Raw genomic sequence first — 19,132 nt, forward strand, 5'->3', positions numbered from 1 at the left:
CATGTAATGCAGCAGTTCCCCTGCTCCATCCCCCTTCCTTCTGAACATCATGCCCCAGAGGCAACTGCTATCAACAGCTTTAGCTGGTTTTTGTAGATTTATTTATGCTGCATTTCTTTTTTTAAGTTAAGTAATTTTAAAATACACAAGATTTTTACTTTATTTCAAAGCCAGTATGTAAATAGGTAATGCAAAAAAGTTTCACTCTCATTTCTGTCTCTTTTTATCCTATTCCTCTCCTCATTTTAGGTAGGCTTTGTTAGTTTCTTTTTCATACTTCTAGTGTTTGTTTATGCACATGCAAACAAATATAAATATGTTTTCTCACTTTTATCTTAAAAAAGTAAGAAGCATGTATCTGCATTATTCAATGTTTTGCTTTCAACATGTCTTGGAAATCTTGCTATATTAGTACATATACATCTTCCTCATTATATTTTTATAGCTGCATGGTATTGCATTGTGTGAATATACTATAATTCATTTAACCAGTCCCCTATTGATGGGTACTTGAGTAGTCTTTTGTCTTTATAAATAATATCACAGTAAATAACATACATATCATAGTTTGTTGATTCTGATATTTCCCCCCACATTTTCACATCCCATAGTTTAATTGGCAGTTGTATCTCATATATGTATAGTTGCTTCTTGGGATAGATTCCCAGCAGAGGGATCCCTAGGTCAAGGAAAAATGAATTTATAGTTTTGATAGATAGACAAAATGCATTTTAATCTTATGTAGCCTTAAGCATTCATCTTAAATGGACATTTTTATCATTTAATCCTAAATTTTATTAATCCATAAAGGGTATCATGGAATATGGTTCTCCTTGATTTTTTTCCTTTTTCATTATGTGATACTCATGAATACTTACTTGGTACTTTGTGTGAGGCATTCGTAGGTAGTGGCCTTTAAAATGTATGATATAATTGTGAGTGCCTTTTTCCCTAATGTTAATTTAGAAGTGATGAAAAGTCTTTTTTTCTTTATTTTAATGTTCATTATGAATGTCTTATTTCTGGTGTCAGGGTCTCATGGTTATATGATTTTGTGGAAGTTTATAGATTGAGATACTTTTACAAAAAATTTGTTACCGTCTCAAGTTTTTCTCTCTCCCCCCATTCCCCTTAGGTCAAAATGTGGAGAAAGAGATGAATTATCACCAAAGAGAATTAAAGTGGAGGTATGATTATATATATATATATATATATATATATATTCTTATGCTAATGGTGTTTGTATACTAGTTCAAACTGAAAAAAAAAAAAAGGAATGGTCCTATCAACTAGGTAAAAAGCATGAATTATAGACTCTTAAAAACAATATAGAAGTTTGTTGCTTTAAAGTATCTATAGTAATTTGAACTAGAATACTCAGGAAGTTCTTAGAAGGAAACAACAATGATGAGCTTCATGCAGGCCAGTCAGTTTATCAGAGGTTGTTTTGTAAATAAATGTTTCTTAGTATTTAAAACTCTTTACCAGTTAAACTATTCCTTTTATAGTTTTATTTACATCATCAGTCATTTTCACAAATATAATCGGAGGAGCTATGGTTTAATTTCTTTCTATTAACTATCTGAGGAAAGTGGCAGTTTAGTAGCTACAAGTTACAGAGACTTTACTGTAATTAAAAGCCTCTTTTAGGGGATCATGGTTGAAGCTGTCCTTCTGATTTTAGATCTGTGAGGAATAAGATGAGTTGAGCAAGAAAAATGTGCTTTTCATAGGGCTCTCAGAACTAAGGCATGGTTTCAGAACTACTGCTTCTTAATTTGGATTGAATACTTTTTAAAGGCCAGTATGCAGCAGAGCAGAAATTTGAAGTCAGGCAGCTCCTCCCCTTCGCCCTTTATTTTTTCTTTTTGCTTTTTAGGGCAGAACCTGCACCATATCGAAGTTTCCAGGCTAGGGGTCGAATCAGAGCTACATCTGCCAGCAGCATGTGTGACCTACACTGCAGCTCACGGCAGCAATGGATCCTTAACCACTAATCGGGGCCAGGGATTCAACCCACATCTTCATGGATACTAGTCGGGTTCTTTACCACTGAGCCACAGCGGGAACTCTCTTCCTTTTTTCTTGGGCAGGGGATGGAGGTCAGTAACTCTCTTAGCCATTCATTATTTAATTTCAAGGTAAAGCAAATAAGCTATGTTTAACTACTCCAAATTTCCATCATCAAATTATTCTTACTAAGCGTCTGTTTGTATGTAATAATATTGCATTTATACCAAAGCCAGAGCTAACCTTTAAAAACATAAATCCTTTTTCTTGCGTTAATCTTTGCAATGGCTTTTTACTGTACCTAAAATAAAATACACACTTTTTCCTGTGGCATCTGAGAACCCTACATGATCTGACTCTAGATCTGACTCTAGCTTGTCTCTAACTTCATCTGTTACCACACTTCCTCATTCTGGCTGTGTCCCAGCTCCACGGACCAGCTTTCTGTTCCTGGAACACATCACTTGCGCACTCACTGTTTGTTCCCCCTACCTGGATTTTCACATGCCTTAAATTCATAGCTGAGAGTTTCCTCTGACTTCCCTGCTTCCCTTGCTAAAGGGGCACTGTTATCCCAACATCAGATTTAGGTTCTTTGTTCTGGTTTGTTTTGTTTGTTTTCATAGCACTTAACAGTTTCTGAAACGGTTATGTATTTGTTTTTAATTTATCAGTCTGTCCCATTAGATGAGATAGAACTCTTTGTCTGTTAGCTACCTTATACTTAGTTTATAATGTGCCTTGCACTTAATAGGACTTAATAAAATCTGTTCGATGAAATAATGAATGGCCATGGATAAACATCTTTGAATTCTAAAAGCTTTAGCATAAAGCAGTCATTCTCAAAGAGGAGAAAAATTTTGTTCAAAAAGCACATTTGTAAAAATTGTGCTTTTATTTGTAATCTGACTCACTGTTAGCTCTGGAGTAATGTTTAAGATGGGTTAGCCTCAGATACCACTCAAAACATTTGTTGAAATGACCTAAAAGAGCTAACTAGTGACATGGTTTTTTCCCTGTTGATCCCAAGAAAATAAGAGAGGATCCCTGTGGATTTAGCTGGTAGTGACTCTGCCACTATAAGGGAAGTCAGGTAAACATAGACACTGCTAAAAAGGTATGTGCCATTGGAGGATTTAGAGGAAGAAGGTACAAAACCTACCCAGTGGTCTGGAAAGGTAGACAGCTACCAGGTTTGAAATTACAACTGCCTCTCTTTCTCACCATTGGTCCTCCATGTCATCATGACTCAGGCTGTCCTCACATTTAAGCCTTGGTTTCCTTTTAGTCTAGCTTCAGAGGTCATTATTGAACATTGATGTTTGAGATTATAAATCTCATGGACTTTTGGATTATGTTTTCTTGTTAGGCTGTATTAATAAATATTTCTGACTCTCAATGGGCCCTGATCTGAAATGTAAGCAAATTGTTTCTTGTATCCAGTTATAGTGTTTTGAGTTTCTTTTTTGGAGCTCAGTGTTCCATTATGGCATTAGATGTGACCCTTCTACTCTTTTATATTCCACTAGAGATAATTGAATTATAGTTCTATATGGTTAGTTTATTGCTTTACTAGACCTAAAAACCATTTGAACAGTTGTGGATTTAGAATTAACATAATCAGTGTTTCAGTTTTTTTGTGAATAACAATTCTAAGCCTTCCTAAACAGACAAGTGACTTATCAGCCCTAAATGTCTTTAAATGCTGTTATAGACACTAAATTTGATTTTGTTCTCAGAAGTGAATAAGGACTATAGCTTTTTTTTATTATTATTATTCTTTTTAGGGCCACACCTGTGAAATATGAAAGTTCCTGGGCTAGGGGTCAAAATGGAGCTGCAGGTTGCCAGCCTACAGCCACAGCCACAACCATGCTGGATCCAAGCCGCATCTGCAACCTACACTGCAGCTTGCAGCAACACCAGATCCTTAACCCACTTGGTGAGGCTAGGGATTGAACCTGGATCCTCATGGACACAATGTCAGGTCCTTAACCCACTGAGCCATGACAGGAATCCCAGGACTTTAGGACAGTAGTTTACTTTTTTTGTTGGTTTGTTTTAATTTTGCCTTGGTTTTGTTTAAAAGCTTGTATATTGCAGAGCATCAGTCTCTTCAAAATGCATGTGTTATGCATGTATGTATACCTACACATGTATCTAGTGTAATGTTTAATCCTTTGCAAAATATACAATACTGCCGTAAATCCTCGTCTAAATTTTCTTGTGCTTTAAGTTAAATTTGAGATACTAGAGCTGTTCATTTGGTTCTGGAAACTGATACTGAGGCAGTTAGTTTTGGCCATATAGGGATACTACTCCCCTAAGAAGACTTTTTACCAAGCATTAATGCTTTGTTTATATCTGCCTTCTCAGTGGCTACTGTGGAGGAGAATATTTCTGGCATGAGACGAGATTAGGGAGGGCTTTATTGAAATATCACCTGATCTGGGTTTTACAAGAAAGGTAGGATTTCAGAAGGTACTGATGTTGGGTGGAGGGTAGAGGGGCACTGCAGAGAAAGTCTAGCATAGGCAAAGACATAGAGGTAAGAAAATACTGTGTTTAGAGAACAATGAGACCAGTTTGTCCAGAATATGTGGTTAACACAAAGGATGTCATAGGTCAAACTAGAAAGATTTTAGAATTCTTTGAAGATACTGTTTTTCTTATTTCATTTGAGTATTTGTTTTGTGATTCTTAGCTTTTTAATTCTCTGTTAAGAAAAAGTAATATAAAAGTAAGCATAAGCTTAACCTATTGTAGTATAGCAGCAGATTCCTAATTACTAGGCTCAAATGAATGAGTCCCTTTTTCTCTTCCTTTTCATCTTTATTTTTCCAAGATCCTTGACAGCAGCTAATGAGCATACATGGGAAATCGCTAATTTTTTCAGTCTTAAAAAGACCATTTTTACAGAGAACAAAAAGAAATGTAATGCCCGGTAGATGAAATAGGAATGACTCAAAATAGAAATGTAAAGGAAAGAGAAACATTTTCTTGTATGCCGTTACAAGTGCATTAGGATACATTAATAAAACTAGTGCTTTATTTAAGCTCAGTAAATTGCTAAATGCTGTATTTTCCTTACCTGTTTTTGAAGGGTTGGGTGGAATGAAGTTTTAAAATCCTGATCTGATTTTTTTCATCTTGTTATATAGTCGATTATTCCCTCTTAAGTGTAGCTAGCTATTTATTTGATTATTGTTGTTGTTTAATATCAGTATGCCTTTTGTGAAGTACTCAGGATAATCTCTTGTCCTTGAATAGTGCTTCTTCCTGAAGGGCATGTGAGACATTAAAAACATAAAGATTTTGAACTTTATAATTCCTAGAATATATGAGATAGAGGAAAAAGCCTGCTAACTTTGGAAGGTCTTATTAGGGTAGCCTATAATTTGTAATGAAACCTCTAGGGAAAGCCTCTTCAGCCCTTTGTGTTAGTAAGCAAGGTTTAGGAATATCTCCTGCTGAGGCTAGGTGAATACCTTATCCATCTGGAAAACAACCCTCTGGGCGAATCCACTTTCAGCTAAAATGCAAATGGATTATGTTAATCCTTTTCTTTTTTTATCAGAGACCCCAAATCTAGTTCTGTTTTGGTTGTAAAAATAACTATTTTTTATTGAGTCTGTTATATGCCTGCCCTGCTATTTGAAATTCATAATCACAAACCTTGTCTACTCTACATGGAGGCTTTATGATTTCCATTTACAGCCTAGGAGAGATCCAGAAAGGCTCCGTAACTGGCCCAACTTTGCACATTGCTGTCTAGTGGCAGAGCCAGGGTTTCAAATCTGGGTCTGATTTCTAAACTTCAAAGCGATACCATCCTCCTGGGTGCTAATGAGCATTCACAAAGCATCTTAGGTGTGAAAAACACTATCTGGATTAAACCTTTCCTCCTGCTAGGAGAGGAAGAAGGGCAAAGTGTGCACAAGACTGGTAGTCTATGAAGAAATGGAAAAGAATAGCACTTTTTTCTCATCCAAGGAAGTTAACAGTTACGCATTTTGAGTTGAAAGTTTTAACAATTACAAAATGTATTTAACTATAAGATATCACCGTTTGACATACTGATTTTTTTAGAATTAAGAAAAACAACGCATGGAGAAGATAAACAGCAAATCAAGAAAAATTAGTTTGATTTGTTTGTACTCTACCTTTGACAGAAGGTATTTAAGATGGCTTGACTACTAGTTAAAGGAGATGAAAATCAAGAACCAAAGGCCCTGTCACTCTTGTCTTCCCCTCCATTTTTTTTTTAACCATTAGTTATAAGTGGATTCAGTTGATATCTTTTTCATTTTCATTAAGTACATATCCTATAAACAAACCCTGTCATTGTCTCCAGTGTAATTAGGGTTATCTTAGAAGAGAGGAAGGATGTGTAAAACAACCAGTCTCAGCCCTCATGATGTTAGCTGACTAAATGGACTGTTACTGTTCTGATCTCATCTGCCAGTTTTTTTCGTTCACTGAAATTGCTGGAGACTAGGCAAAGAGATTAGAGGTGACAGCATTCTTGAACCTGTGTGGGCTGGGAGTGCAAAGCAATCAGAGATAACTGGATGAAAGAAATTAAGTTTGTTAATAGAGACCAGAAAGTCAGAGAATTGGGGCTTGAAAAAGAAAGACTTAGAGGAAACATCTGCTAGCAGTTCCACTAGGGTGGGGGTGAAAGAGTGAGGAAGGAGGAGAGAAGAGGGTCAGAATATCCACCTACGCTATTGCTAAGCTTGTTGAAAAGAAAGCTGGTCTAACTCTTCCCCTCTGGATCAGAAAAACAGAAGCATTACAATCTGCTATTCATATAGAAAGTGTGAGTAGAAAAAGGGAAAAATGCACGTGTGAGGCTGAGAACATCTGTTGGAACAGTCATTTTAAAGATAGCTAAGCAGTGGCTTCGAAGCAACTTGCTAGTATTTGGTGGAAAGAATGAGGAGGAATGGGGGTGGAGACCAATGAAATGAGAGTAATTAGGTCATGAACAGCATCCCACCCTATATCTTTTATTTTCTTGGTGCTCAGACTCAGAATCTCTCCAGTGAGAGAACAGTGTGATTAATGGCAGCAGCCAAGAATATGACAAGAAGATAAATTGCTCATAGCATGGTACAGCTGGTTCCTGGGAAAAAAGCTTGAGAGACATATAACAGGAGTCCTGAACCAAACATAATGTGAAAGAGACCATTTTCTTGGGAATGTTCTCACTTTTATTTCTAAGTCATATATTTTAGGTATGTTAAACCTACTTTATATGTCATGAAGTGATAGCTACTCAGTCCAGTAGTTTTGCCATCTATGATGAACTGCCATAGGTTGGGAGAAAATCAGAATGAGTAATGTACCCAGGTGCAGAGAGACCACCAAACTGTGTTATTTATTGCTTATTGCATGCTTTTATTTCTCTTTATTAATGATGGAGCAGTATCCATTTTCTTAAAACTTTCACATGTAGAATTTGAAGTTCCCCCTTCTAGCTTTTCAATATTCTCATGGTTAATAATCCTGACTATGGTTCTGTCATATATTTGTATAGCAATGTGTGCTTTTCCAAGATTTACCATTTGCATTACTTTATTTAATCCCCACAAATCTCCACTGGGCAGTTAAGCTATGGTTTAATCTCTATTTAAAAACTAGGAACACTGGAAATAATGAGGTTAACTTTCTTGCCTGAGAGCACACTTCTAGTTCCTAACTTGAGTAGATTAGATCACTCATTTTCTCCTTCTGCAAGCCCCATCAAAGACAGCACTGAGATATTGGAGCTTCTTGGGGCTTCTGGCTTGGGCTGACTCTACTCTGAGGTGGAACTCTTCAATCTGGTTCTCTAGCTCTGACCTTAGCCCTAAGTTCCAAAGTCAGTGCCCTTGCCTACCAGAGGTCTTACCAGCAGATCAGACTCAACATATCCCCAACTGAATTCATCAACTTTTTGCCTTCAACACAAACCTCCTGGTCTTGAGTTTCAGATTCTAGTGGAATGTTATCATCAGACTTCTCATTGCCAAAGCCATCTCTCAGGAATTCATGTTTTTCTCTATCACCTCTGCCGTTGTCTAGGACTAGCTCACTAGTCTCTCTTCGCTACAGCCCTCTGACCACCATCCTTAACACCCCTATACACTGTCCCCATGACATTCTGATTGGGTTTTCTAATTCAGATCTGATTTGTCCTTTCCCTAAGGCCTTCAGTGGCTTCTCTTTGCATTTAAGAGAAAAACTAAAGTTCTTAACATGGCTTACAAGGTCTCACAGAATTTAGCTGTGGGTATCCAACTTCTCAAACCATTTCCTCTTTCCTAGTGTATTCCCCATGTTACCATAATATAGGTAAACTAATAAAGGCCCTTGAGGAACATATGTGAAGGACATTAAAATGTTCATCCCTGAGAGTTCTTTTGTGGCACAATGGATTAAGGACTGGTATTGTCATTGCAGCAGTTGGGGTCACTAATGTGGTGCAGGTTTGATCCCTGGCCCAGAAACATCCACACCCTGCAGGCACAGCAAATAAATAAATAAATAAATAAATAAATAATAAGATAAAATATTTATCCCTTTGTACATCTGAGAATCCATTGTATTAGATAATCTAAACTATGGAAAGTGCTATTTCCATGAAAATATTTTTGCAGTATCTTTCATAAAACCAAAAATAAAGTATTGTAAATGTCCAATATGAAGATGGTGATTCAGTTGTCAAGCCACCAGATGAAATATTATATAATAATTATTGACTAAGATGATCAGTGATCATAAAACCTGTGTTCCAATGTAAAACATGTATAAACTTTTCATTTATGTTTTTACTGAGGTTACAAGTGTAGAAATAAGGTAATTGTACTATAAACGACTGAAATGAAGTAGTGTACATTAAAGTCTTCAGTATGATTATTCAGGTAGTTAAGGTGGATTTCTTTGCTTTATTTTCTGAGTTTTTGATAATATGGTTATTTTAAAGTGAAAAGGACCTGTTCTTTGACTCACAGGATGGGTTTCCAGATTTCCAGGACTCTGTGCAAACACTCTTTCAGCAGGCTAAAGCTAAGAGTGAAGAACTTGCTGCTCTTAGTTCACAGGTAACTTAAACCACCAACTGATATTTCATAACAGTTTCTGTAGGTTAAAAAATAAGTGGCTGCTTCAATTAGCTTCAGTTTTAAGCATCCAAAGACTGAACTTATTTCTGGTTGTTTTTAGAATGTCATCTGATCCGTAACTGTATTAACAAGATAGCAATATCAACTTAGTTTGGTTTGCTTTATGAACAGATCCAATATTATGCTGCTTATTTAGTCTTTGTGGTTTTGTAGGAAGTAAGATTCTCTACTTCAGGAGTTCCCATTGTGGCGCAGTGGTTAACAAATCCGACTAGGAACCATGAGTATGCGGGTTCGATCCCTGGCCTTGCTCAGTGGGTTAAGGATCTGGCGTTGCCGTGAGCTGTGGTGTAGGTTGTAGATGCGCCTCGGATCCTGCGTTGCTGTGGCTCTGGTGTAGGCCGGCAGCAACAGGTCCGATTTGACTCCTAGCCTGGGAACCTCCATATGCTGCGGGAAGTAGCCCTAGAAAAGGCAAAAAGACAAAAAAAAAAAAAAGATTCACTACCACTACTTCAGAAAACTCAGAAGAAGCATTCTTTTTTTTTTTTTTTTGTCTTTTCTAGGGCCGCACACGTGGCATATGGAAGTTCCCAGGCTAGGGGTCAAATCAGACCTGTTGTTGCTGGCCTATACCAGAGCCACAGCAACTTGGGATCTGAGCCACATCTGCCACCTACACCACAGCTCACGGCAACGCCAGATCCTTAACCTACTGAGCAAAGCCAGGGATCGAACCCGCAACCTCCTGGTTCCTAGCCGGATTCATTAACCACTGAGCCACCATGGGAACTCCCAGAAGAAGCAATTTGATACCAGGAAAACAATTGTGTTGACCACGGCCTGCATGTGATGTAACTGAGATAAAATAGTTCGAGTTCTCAATAAAATATTAATACTCAATATAATAGGTATTGGTGAATCATTTCAGTTCACGTATAATGCAAAATTAATAAATTCATATGTAGCTTCAGGTCTTTTGCTGCTAAATTATTGAAATTAACATTTTAAAAAGTCATTTTTGCAAACATCACCTTTTAGAAAGTACTCTAAGTTTTATTCCTATTGATCTTCTCTCTAGTGACTGCTTTCGGTCATATTTAGTAATGACAAGTTTTGTGTTTTCATGTTAAAAGGATGAAAAATACATTTACCCCTCAGAAATCTTACTGAAATTTTACCACTTAATTAGTAATGAATTTAAATAAAGTTATGGCTCCTTTTGATCTGATTTATTTGCATTCAGAAAAAAAATTGTATAAGGTTTTATCCTATTCTATGAAATACTGTATCTCACCTATAGATTTTTACTACTGTGAATCAGGATTGTTTGTAACTAATTTTATCTATTTTATTTTATTTTTTTAATTAATTAATTTAGTCTTTTGTCCTTTTAGGGCCCTACCCGTGGCATATGGAGGTTCCCAGGCTAGGTGTCTAATTGGGGCTGTAGCCACCAGCCTATGCCACAGCCACAGCAAGCCAGATCTGAACCTCATCTGCAACCTATAGCTCATGGCAATGCCGGATCCTTAAACCACTGAATGAGGCCAGGGATCGAACCCGCAACCTCATGGTTCCTAGTCAGATTCGTTTCCGCTGCACCACAACGGGAACTCCAAGTAACTAATTTTAAATAGCAAACTCCTTGTACTTCTCTTTTATATAGCATGGTAGGGATTCATATCTCTGCACCTTGACTATTAACTCCTTGGCAAAATATCACAAATATACTGCTTTGAACATCACACACAGGTAATTTAGAGTAGTGCGTAGAGAGGGGCTTAGAGAACACATGCAGAGATAAATTTCTATATCAGCCAACTAATTGTGTATTTTAAAACATGTCTTTTTATGATTGGTTGGAAAATACTGCAGTTTCATTCCATGATGAAGGTGAAGCTCCTCTTTGGCACTGATGATCTCTGCATAATTTGTATTGTTTAATTTTAGTGGGAGGTATGTTTGTCTTGTTCTTCTAGACAGCCGTTTTGCACCTTCCCCCCCCCAAAAAAATACTGTCATCATATCAGAGTTTGTGTAGTGCCAAATCCTAAAATAAAAATGCCAAGATTTCACCCCCTATGTTAGAAACAGTTTATAGCAGATGTTGCTGTTGCTCTGAGGTTCCTTTTAAAATAAATCTTTAAAAGGACTCAGTACCTTGGAAAACAAAGCTAAGGTTATTTTGCTTTTGAGCTAAAATGGAATTTTCTTTATCGAATTGAGCAGAAAGCTTTTTTCCTTCTACCAACAAAATCTAGCACTCTGTGTTTTAACATGGTGATATAGACATCGATGCATATTTATGGAACGTATATACCACATGAAGTGTGAACTAATTTTAATGAATACTAAATATATTTGCTGGAATCTGAAATTGGCATCTTTAAACCATTAAAAAATCCAGAGTGTTTTAGTTATTTTATTTTTGCTTTACTTACTAGCAGCCTGAAAAGGTGATGGCAAAGCAGATGGAGTTCCTTTGCACCCAAGCTGGCTATGACAGACTGCAGCATGCTGAAAGAAGACTGTCTGCAGGACTTTACAGGCAGAGCTCAGAAGAGCACAGCCCTAATGGCTTGACTTCTGATAACTCTGATGGACAAGGTACAGCTTTAGAATGACCCACACCTGTAGAGCTACTCTTTGTATTTCAAAGAGAAACAAAAAATTGCTGATTTTTTATAAAACTTGAAATCTTGTGGAGATTATATTATAGATTCTCCATGAAAATTAATTTTTAAATTGTCTCTTTTTCTAAAAAGGAAAGAATTCTCCCTGCAAATTTAATTTATGAAGTTTTTTTAACCTTATTATCTCTAAACAATAGCTGGCCCATGCAATTGATGTGTATTTTATAGAAGCTGGATTGGGAATGGGAGATGTAAATGGTACAGAGCATTTTCCCCAAAGAAATGGATTCCATGGGAGATGTTTATCATTTTTAAAAAGATTAAAACTTGGTATTTTTTTGACTTCATAAACAGATTTGTCTGAAATTTATAACATTTGGTTCCTCAGCGAATGTGGTAACTGCTTTCAAAGTACAATGGCAGAGTACAGAGATTTATTTGAAGAGACAGTGTAAGAATGGAGAGCCTTGTGGAAATTTTGTCTTCTTTTAGGTTTCACACTGGCCTGTCATCCCTATGAAAATATTTTGTGTGGTATATACTTAGGAATTTGTTTTCTTCAACTCTTAGGTGTAGAAAAGCTTTGATTCACAAGTAATTTTACCATTTAAAATTTATTTTATTTTTTGTATCCACACATAAAGAAAATCCCAAGTCATTGTCATTCACTCATTCAATAAATATATTTTTTTATTATCTCCTATGTGCCGGGCATACTTTTAGGCACTGAAAATGCCACAGTGAATAATATAAAATCCCTGCTCCCTTGGAGCTTACACTTGAGGGAGATATACAGTATATAGGTATAGAATATCTACTCTGGTTTTAAATAGTGATAGTGTTTGAAGAAAAACAATTTTTTAGGACCTTCTTTTTTATGTAGTATTGTTCCTGTTTTTAGAGAATGGTTACTACAGTCAAAAAAATAAGACTATTTCTAAGTAAGAATACTATCTTAGCATTCTTCAGCTATAGAGTAAAACATGCCAGCAGATCAAAGTACTGGTGGAGAATGTTCTTCCTTTTTAAAATATTACAGAACTTTTTTAGTGGAGGTCTTGTTTAATTTTTCCAGTCATCCTTGACAGTTAAGATTAGAGTTAAGGAACAAAGGCATTAATGAAATATCTGATGACTCTAATTTGTGACACCAGGATAATCCAGTGTAGGGCAGCAATTTGCTAAGTATGAAGGATTTAGATTTGTTTATTTATTTATTTATTTACTTACTTACCGCTTTTTAGGGCTACACTTTTTGCATATGGAAGTTCCCAGAGTAGGGGTTGAATCAGAGCTGCAGCTGCTGGCCTGTGCCACAGCCACAGGAACTCGGGACTCAAGCCGTGTCTGTGACCTACACCACAGCTCACGGCAAGGCCAGATCCTTAACATACTGTGCGAGGCCAGGGATCAAAGCTGCATACTCATGAATACTAGTTGGGTTCTTCACCGCTGAGGCACAGCAGGAACTCCAGATTTAGTGTTATGACAGAGAACAAGATTTGGTTTATGAAGCATTTTTTATTATATATGTGCTAATTATATTTTTTCATGGATTTGCCATAGGTTTTGTTGTTGTTTTTAATAATAGGCAGTTGGCTTGAAGCCATTTCTTACTCTCTAGTATTTGTTATTATGTGGTTAATGATTTAGCTTGGTAGTATGTTCCACTAGTAAGAAAATGCCCTACAGAAAGTGATGCATTTTCTGCCAAAGTTGAAGTGCATACTGGAAATCTCAGTCTTTAGTTTGTCGATTAACCTTTTAAAATGTCCTGGAAGAATTGTAAATCTCAAAACAAGCTTGAATTGCCATTTTCCTCCTAAATTATTCTTTTAATTATTTTCTCACTGTTGTTCAAGTTCTTCAGTGCCTGTTGACTTTCCTTACTCATTTCCTAAGGAGTGTTCAGGCAATTTGTGAAAACTTACTTTTAAGAAAAATTACAATGTGTTTTTAATTATTCATATTGCTTTTTTTCTTTTCATTAGGAGAAAGACCTTTGAATCTCCGAATGCCTAATTTACAAAACAGACAACCCCATCATTTTGTAGTGGATGGGGAGCTGAGTAGACATTACTCCAGTGAGGCAAAGTCCCACTCATCAGGTGAGAATGTACAGTATGATCAGAGGGAAATAATTCTTGATTAAAACATTCTATTCTCCTGACCTTCACTGTGCCCCTCCTTAAAAAAGAGTCATTATTAATAATGTTACTAGGCAGTTTTCTCCCCTTGGAAATAATAGATTACCATTTTAATAGCCAGTCTTTTTGAGAACATGATATTGCAAAGAATTGACAGGGAAAAACTTGATGGTTGAGATTATTTTAATTAGCTATTACATGAATGGTGACTTTTTTTTTTTTTTGGTCTTTTTGCCATTTCTTGGGCCGCTCCAGCGGCATATGGAGGTTCCCAGGCTAGGGGTCGAATCGGAGCTGTAGCTGCTGGCCTACGCCACAGCAACGCAAGATCTGAGCCGCGTCTGCAGCCTACACCACAGCTCATGGCAATGCCGGATCGTTAACCCACTGAGCAAGGGCAGGGATCGAACCCTCAACCTCATGGTTCCTAGTTGGATTTGTTAACCACTGAGCTATGACAGGAACTCCTGAATGGTGACTTTTATACAAAATTCTAAACCAGATAATAAATAGCCAGTTTATTATTAATTCCCTATTCCGGCCTTTCATAGTATGAAAATGATGGATTATATGTTTGCTGTCGTGCTAAGAAAACCTTATGTACCAAAGTCTAAACTCTTACAGGTGCATTTTGGGGATGATATTTGTATTTTAGAAGTAAATTGAACTCCATAAAAGGACAAGCTATTCCTTATTATAGTCTGATGTTTTCATGTTTTTATCCAAGTAAAGTGAATTAGACAAAGTTAAAGTATTAGAGACCAACACCATTTGAAAGAATCCAGTATCATTCAGTCTTTGAGTTAAAGTAATTTGAGGAGGCACTTGAAGTCAGTTGTTTTATTTGTAAAGTAGAAATATTATCTGCCTCATAGAATAGTTAATGAGCATTAAACAGTTAGAGCCTATATGAATTTCCTGGTTGATAGGAATTCAATAAATGGCAGCTACTTTTTTTTTTTTTGGCTGCCCCACAGCATGTGGAAATTCTCAGCCAGGGATCAAACCCACCCCACAGCAGTGACAATGCCAAATCCATAATCCACTGCACCACAGGAGAACTCCTGATATCTACTGTTTTTATTCCTCTTCTTATGCTGAATTTAAAATCTACTTCTGTATAGAGAGGGTAGATTCATAAATTGAACTGCCTGATTTCAGATAAATTGTCAATACTGGTGACTTTTCTAGAGTCCTTTTTAAAGTGAGTGTGTGTGTGTGTGTATTTCCCAGTATTAGTACTTCACGTAAATATTACATTTTATTGTCATTCTGTAGCATTTGTTTGATGTTGAAATAACCATTCATGTAACTCCAAAGAATGATTCCTTATGAGAGTAGAATCTTCTTTCTTCTATTCCCTATTTCTCCCATCTTAAGTTTTCATGGCTAGGGAAACTTGTAAAAACTATTTCCATGTTTAAACATGGAAGATGTTTTTCTGCCTTTGACTTCAATTATAATAAGTATGTTAGCCAGTAACTTTGTTGTATGTGAGTGACCAGTTTTATTTTATAATTTTATTTATTACTTTGGACTGAGCATTAAATAAAAATCAGTAGGTTCTATATGCTGTGTGCTTTACATGCTTTTCATGATTAACTCTCATTCTACCCTAAGATACTATCCCCATTTTATAGATGAAGACAGTAAAGCTTAAGAGAGGTGTGTAACTTGCCCAGAGATGTATGCAGCTAGTAATTGACAGAAGATGAATTTAAATCCAGAATCCAAACTCTTAACTACAACTCTATAAACATAAAATTTTTTAATGGAATTACAGAATCATGAATAGTTGATACTGTTTGCTTTGGAGTTGGGGGTTTTAATTGGTTAGGGTTTTTCTTCTTCGTCTTTTTAGGTCTATACCCACAGAATATGGAAGTTCCTGGCCTAGGGGTCAAGTCAGAACTCCAGCTGCAGCTGCAGGCCTATACCACAGCAATGCCAGATCCAAGCTGCATCTCGGATCTATGCTGCAGATTGTGGCAACACCAGATCCTTAACCAAGTGATGTCAGGGATTCAACCTGAATCCTCGTGGATACTTGTCGAGTTCTTAACCTACTGAGCCACAATGGGAACTCCTGGGAGTTTGAGTTTGTGTGTGTGTGTGAGAAAGAGAGAGAGAAATCTATTGATTTAAAATATCAATACTTTTTTTTGCAGAGAGCCTTGGGATTTTAAAAGACTACCCTCACTCAGCTTTTACTTTAGAAAAGAAAGTCATCAAAACAGAACCTGAAGATTCAAGATAGCTGTAATTTTCCCATTGTTCTCTGGAAATGGCATCAGATTTAAGGATAATACTCCATCATAGAAATAAGCCTTAATAACCAATGTTGCCTCATTCAGCACAAACAGATTTCATAGCCAAAGCATAAGGACTGATATAGTAGTCTGTGGAAACCAGGAAGACAAAACTACAGCCACAAAGGAGAAAATTGAAAGAATGTTGCAATTTGTAACAGAAATATTGATTCATTCACATTCCTGTATAAGTTGTTTTAAGTGGAAAGGCTTACAAAATATTATTGTAAGCACTCATTATTTAAGAGTGTACAATGCATTTGTGTAATTTATAGAAGTAAAATCTAGATGTTGAGACTTGATAGGGCCAATAGGTGTGGATACAGTTTATTTTACTTGAAGTTTTATTGTCTACTATCAGTGTGTTTTGCGTAAATATATATTATTGTATGTCAGAGTTTAGCATCTTTGCAGTCATAAAAAAGAAAGTCTAAGCGATGTAGTTATTGGCAAGGTTGCAATGACTTTGGAAAAATGGAAAGCAAATAATTCGATTTAAGCCAAGGAAAATATTGTAGATTGAATATCTGATAAAACTGATTTTAAGATGAAATATGTCATTTTTAACAGTTAAATATTACTTTTACTGGTTTAATCAGGCACATAGTTAATAAATATTGGAGTGAAGTAAAAGAAGATGAGCAGTGGAGTACAAAACCTTTTACCTAGTTGACCCAGCTTGCATTATATGATAGCTACTTAAGGTGTAACAGAAAAAGGAAGCTGTTACTTGGAGAGAGAACTTGAAACAAGTAGACTGATATGTAAAAGCCTTGACTTAAAACATTGCTATTTCAAGTGTGTTATATAGATTAAGACATAGTAAGTTAACCCTAAATGTGATAAGGATGGTGACTGTTAACAAAGGCTGTAAGAGTAAGTACTGGTTTATATCCAGAAATTATCCTCTAGGTATCAGAGTCAGAGAAACTAGATAGCCCTCCCCTGGGGATGTCTTCCCACCAAACCATCACAAGTGTGGACAGTCATTGCATCCACATTTGCAGGCATGTTTCTATGGAGGTTTAATCGATACCGATATTCATTATTTATTTTACAGTTTCATTTTTGTACACATTTCAGATTTGCGAATGCAGTTTTTTTCCTAAAATTCATTTTAACTTGAAAATATTTTAATTCTCCCTATTTAATTAATGCATATATATGAGGTATGCTTAAATGTTAATTACATAATTGCATACATATCAGATTTCACATTGGAATCTATAGTGAAAAAACAAATACTACTTTTACCAATTTACAGTTTTTTCTGTTGGTTTAAGAGAAGATGTTTGACAGCTTTGCCTACTTCCTCCAAGTTCATCTAAACCCACATGTTGCTGAGAAGAGGGTATTGACTTGGAATATGTTTTTTTGTATAACTGTGTAAAAAATATTAAGTTATAATCTGTTATACTGAAATTCATCAGCAAAATGTTAGATAAAATGTCTGCACTGTAATCTCTGATCACTGTCACATATATAATTGCTTTTTCATTTTGATTTATAGAATAGCTTTACAGTGGAAACACCAGTAAACAACTTTTATACTATTAAAAGGCTTTTTTCCCTTCCTAAATGTTTTAATTGTACCAGTGTTTTGCCCACTGAAGAAGCTTTTTATGGACCTTGCAACTTTGTTGCTAGCTTGAGGTTGAATATTGTGGTTGTACTGTTCATTGTGTGTAGAAATAGTATGAGTACGATTTACATAGATTGTTCAGTTTTTAATATTAGCCATAGAACTGGTTAGTATCTCAGTAGTTTCATGAAACGTTTCCTGTATTCTAATCTATTTTGAGAAATTTTGTGGGTTTTTTTAAAATTGTGTCATATGGTTCAAGTTTGTAGATTTTAACAAGCAACAGTTTTTAAAGATGTGGTAATCTTCCAACTAATAATTTACCTGTCTGTCATGACCCCACGAACTGCATCTTTAAATCCATAAATAAGTTTCCTTAAGTATCATACTTTTCTGTTCTTTCATGATTAGTGATAAGGGGAAGCACAAGAAAAATTTCAGTAGAATACAGTTTTTATTTTGTAAACACTAATGTATTAAACTTGCTATACCTTGAAGCAAATAATATATATTTTTATTTGAATTGTATATATGAATTGGATGTTATAACTAGTTGATTTTTTTTCATTGTGTTAGAAGTATTTTCACTAAACCAGGTCAATTGGTTACCTCAGTATTACAACCAATTATAGTCCAAGGGACCATTTTCCCCCAACTCTCTGTTGTACTTTATTATGTGAAGTCTGCGTTTCTGTGACTCTTAAAGCTGTTGGTGAGGTGGGACGAGTGCACTTGCTTCCTGTGGCAATAAAGACTTTCTGTGCCTCACACATCTATGTTTATAGAACTTTCTGCATAGCAGTCTTCACAGTAGTGTTAGCCTATTGTCTCCCCCTTCATTATATGGTCTGGGCTTGAGTGTTAGAGGCCAGGGACTTACGTCTTAAGTCAAATCTAAATATTATCACATACCTTCATCTCTATAAAGTTATTTGGCAGACAGGTACTCAAGTTGACTCTGTCTGAGAGAATTTGGTTTATATTGTTCTCGTTTATGATAAGTTTACAAAGACATTTATTTTCTTTTAGGGCTAAACCTAAAGTTTGGAAGTTCCCAGGCTAGGGGTTGAATCTGAGCTTCATCTTCCAGCCTATGTCACAGCCACAGCCACACTGGATCCTTAACCCAGTAAATGAGGCCAGGGATCGAACCTATATCCTCATGAATACTAGTCAAATTCTTAACCCGCCGAGGCACAATGGGAACTCCTACAAAGACATTTTAAAACCACTCACCATATCCAACCAACTAAATAAATAAAAGGAAGAACATTAGGATTTAACATTTACAGTGTACTAATATGCAAAAGGTTAATGTGATTAACATAAAAGCCTCATT

The 19,132-nt window shown here is 36.0% G+C and overlaps 1 protein-coding gene across 4 annotated transcripts in view; it reads left to right on the plus strand.

Annotated features, from left to right (window-relative positions):
* The window catches only part of NAB1 (NGFI-A binding protein 1), a 43,951-nt gene extending 25,388 nt beyond the window's left edge, over positions 1-18,563 (plus strand). For 2 of the 4 annotated variants that reach the window (XM_047773078.1, XM_047773080.1), the window contains 5 exons: positions 1,136-1,187; positions 9,009-9,098; positions 11,567-11,729; positions 13,747-13,863; positions 16,071-18,563. In XM_047773078.1, the coding sequence (XP_047629034.1) occupies positions 1,136-1,187; positions 9,009-9,098; positions 11,567-11,729; positions 13,747-13,863; positions 16,071-16,159 (511 nt within the window). In that variant the 3' untranslated portion in view covers positions 16,160-18,563. The remainder of the gene's footprint in view (positions 1-1,135; positions 1,188-9,008; positions 9,099-11,566; positions 11,730-13,746; positions 13,864-16,070) is intronic. The other 2 variants (XM_047773079.1, XM_047773081.1) reach the window with 2 other exon arrangements.
* Positions 18,564-19,132: the final 569 nt, after the last annotated feature.

Source organism: Phacochoerus africanus, chromosome 3 (genome assembly GCF_016906955.1).
Source record: "Phacochoerus africanus isolate WHEZ1 chromosome 3, ROS_Pafr_v1, whole genome shotgun sequence".
NCBI classification, from domain to species: Eukaryota; Metazoa; Chordata; class Mammalia; order Artiodactyla; family Suidae; genus Phacochoerus; species Phacochoerus africanus.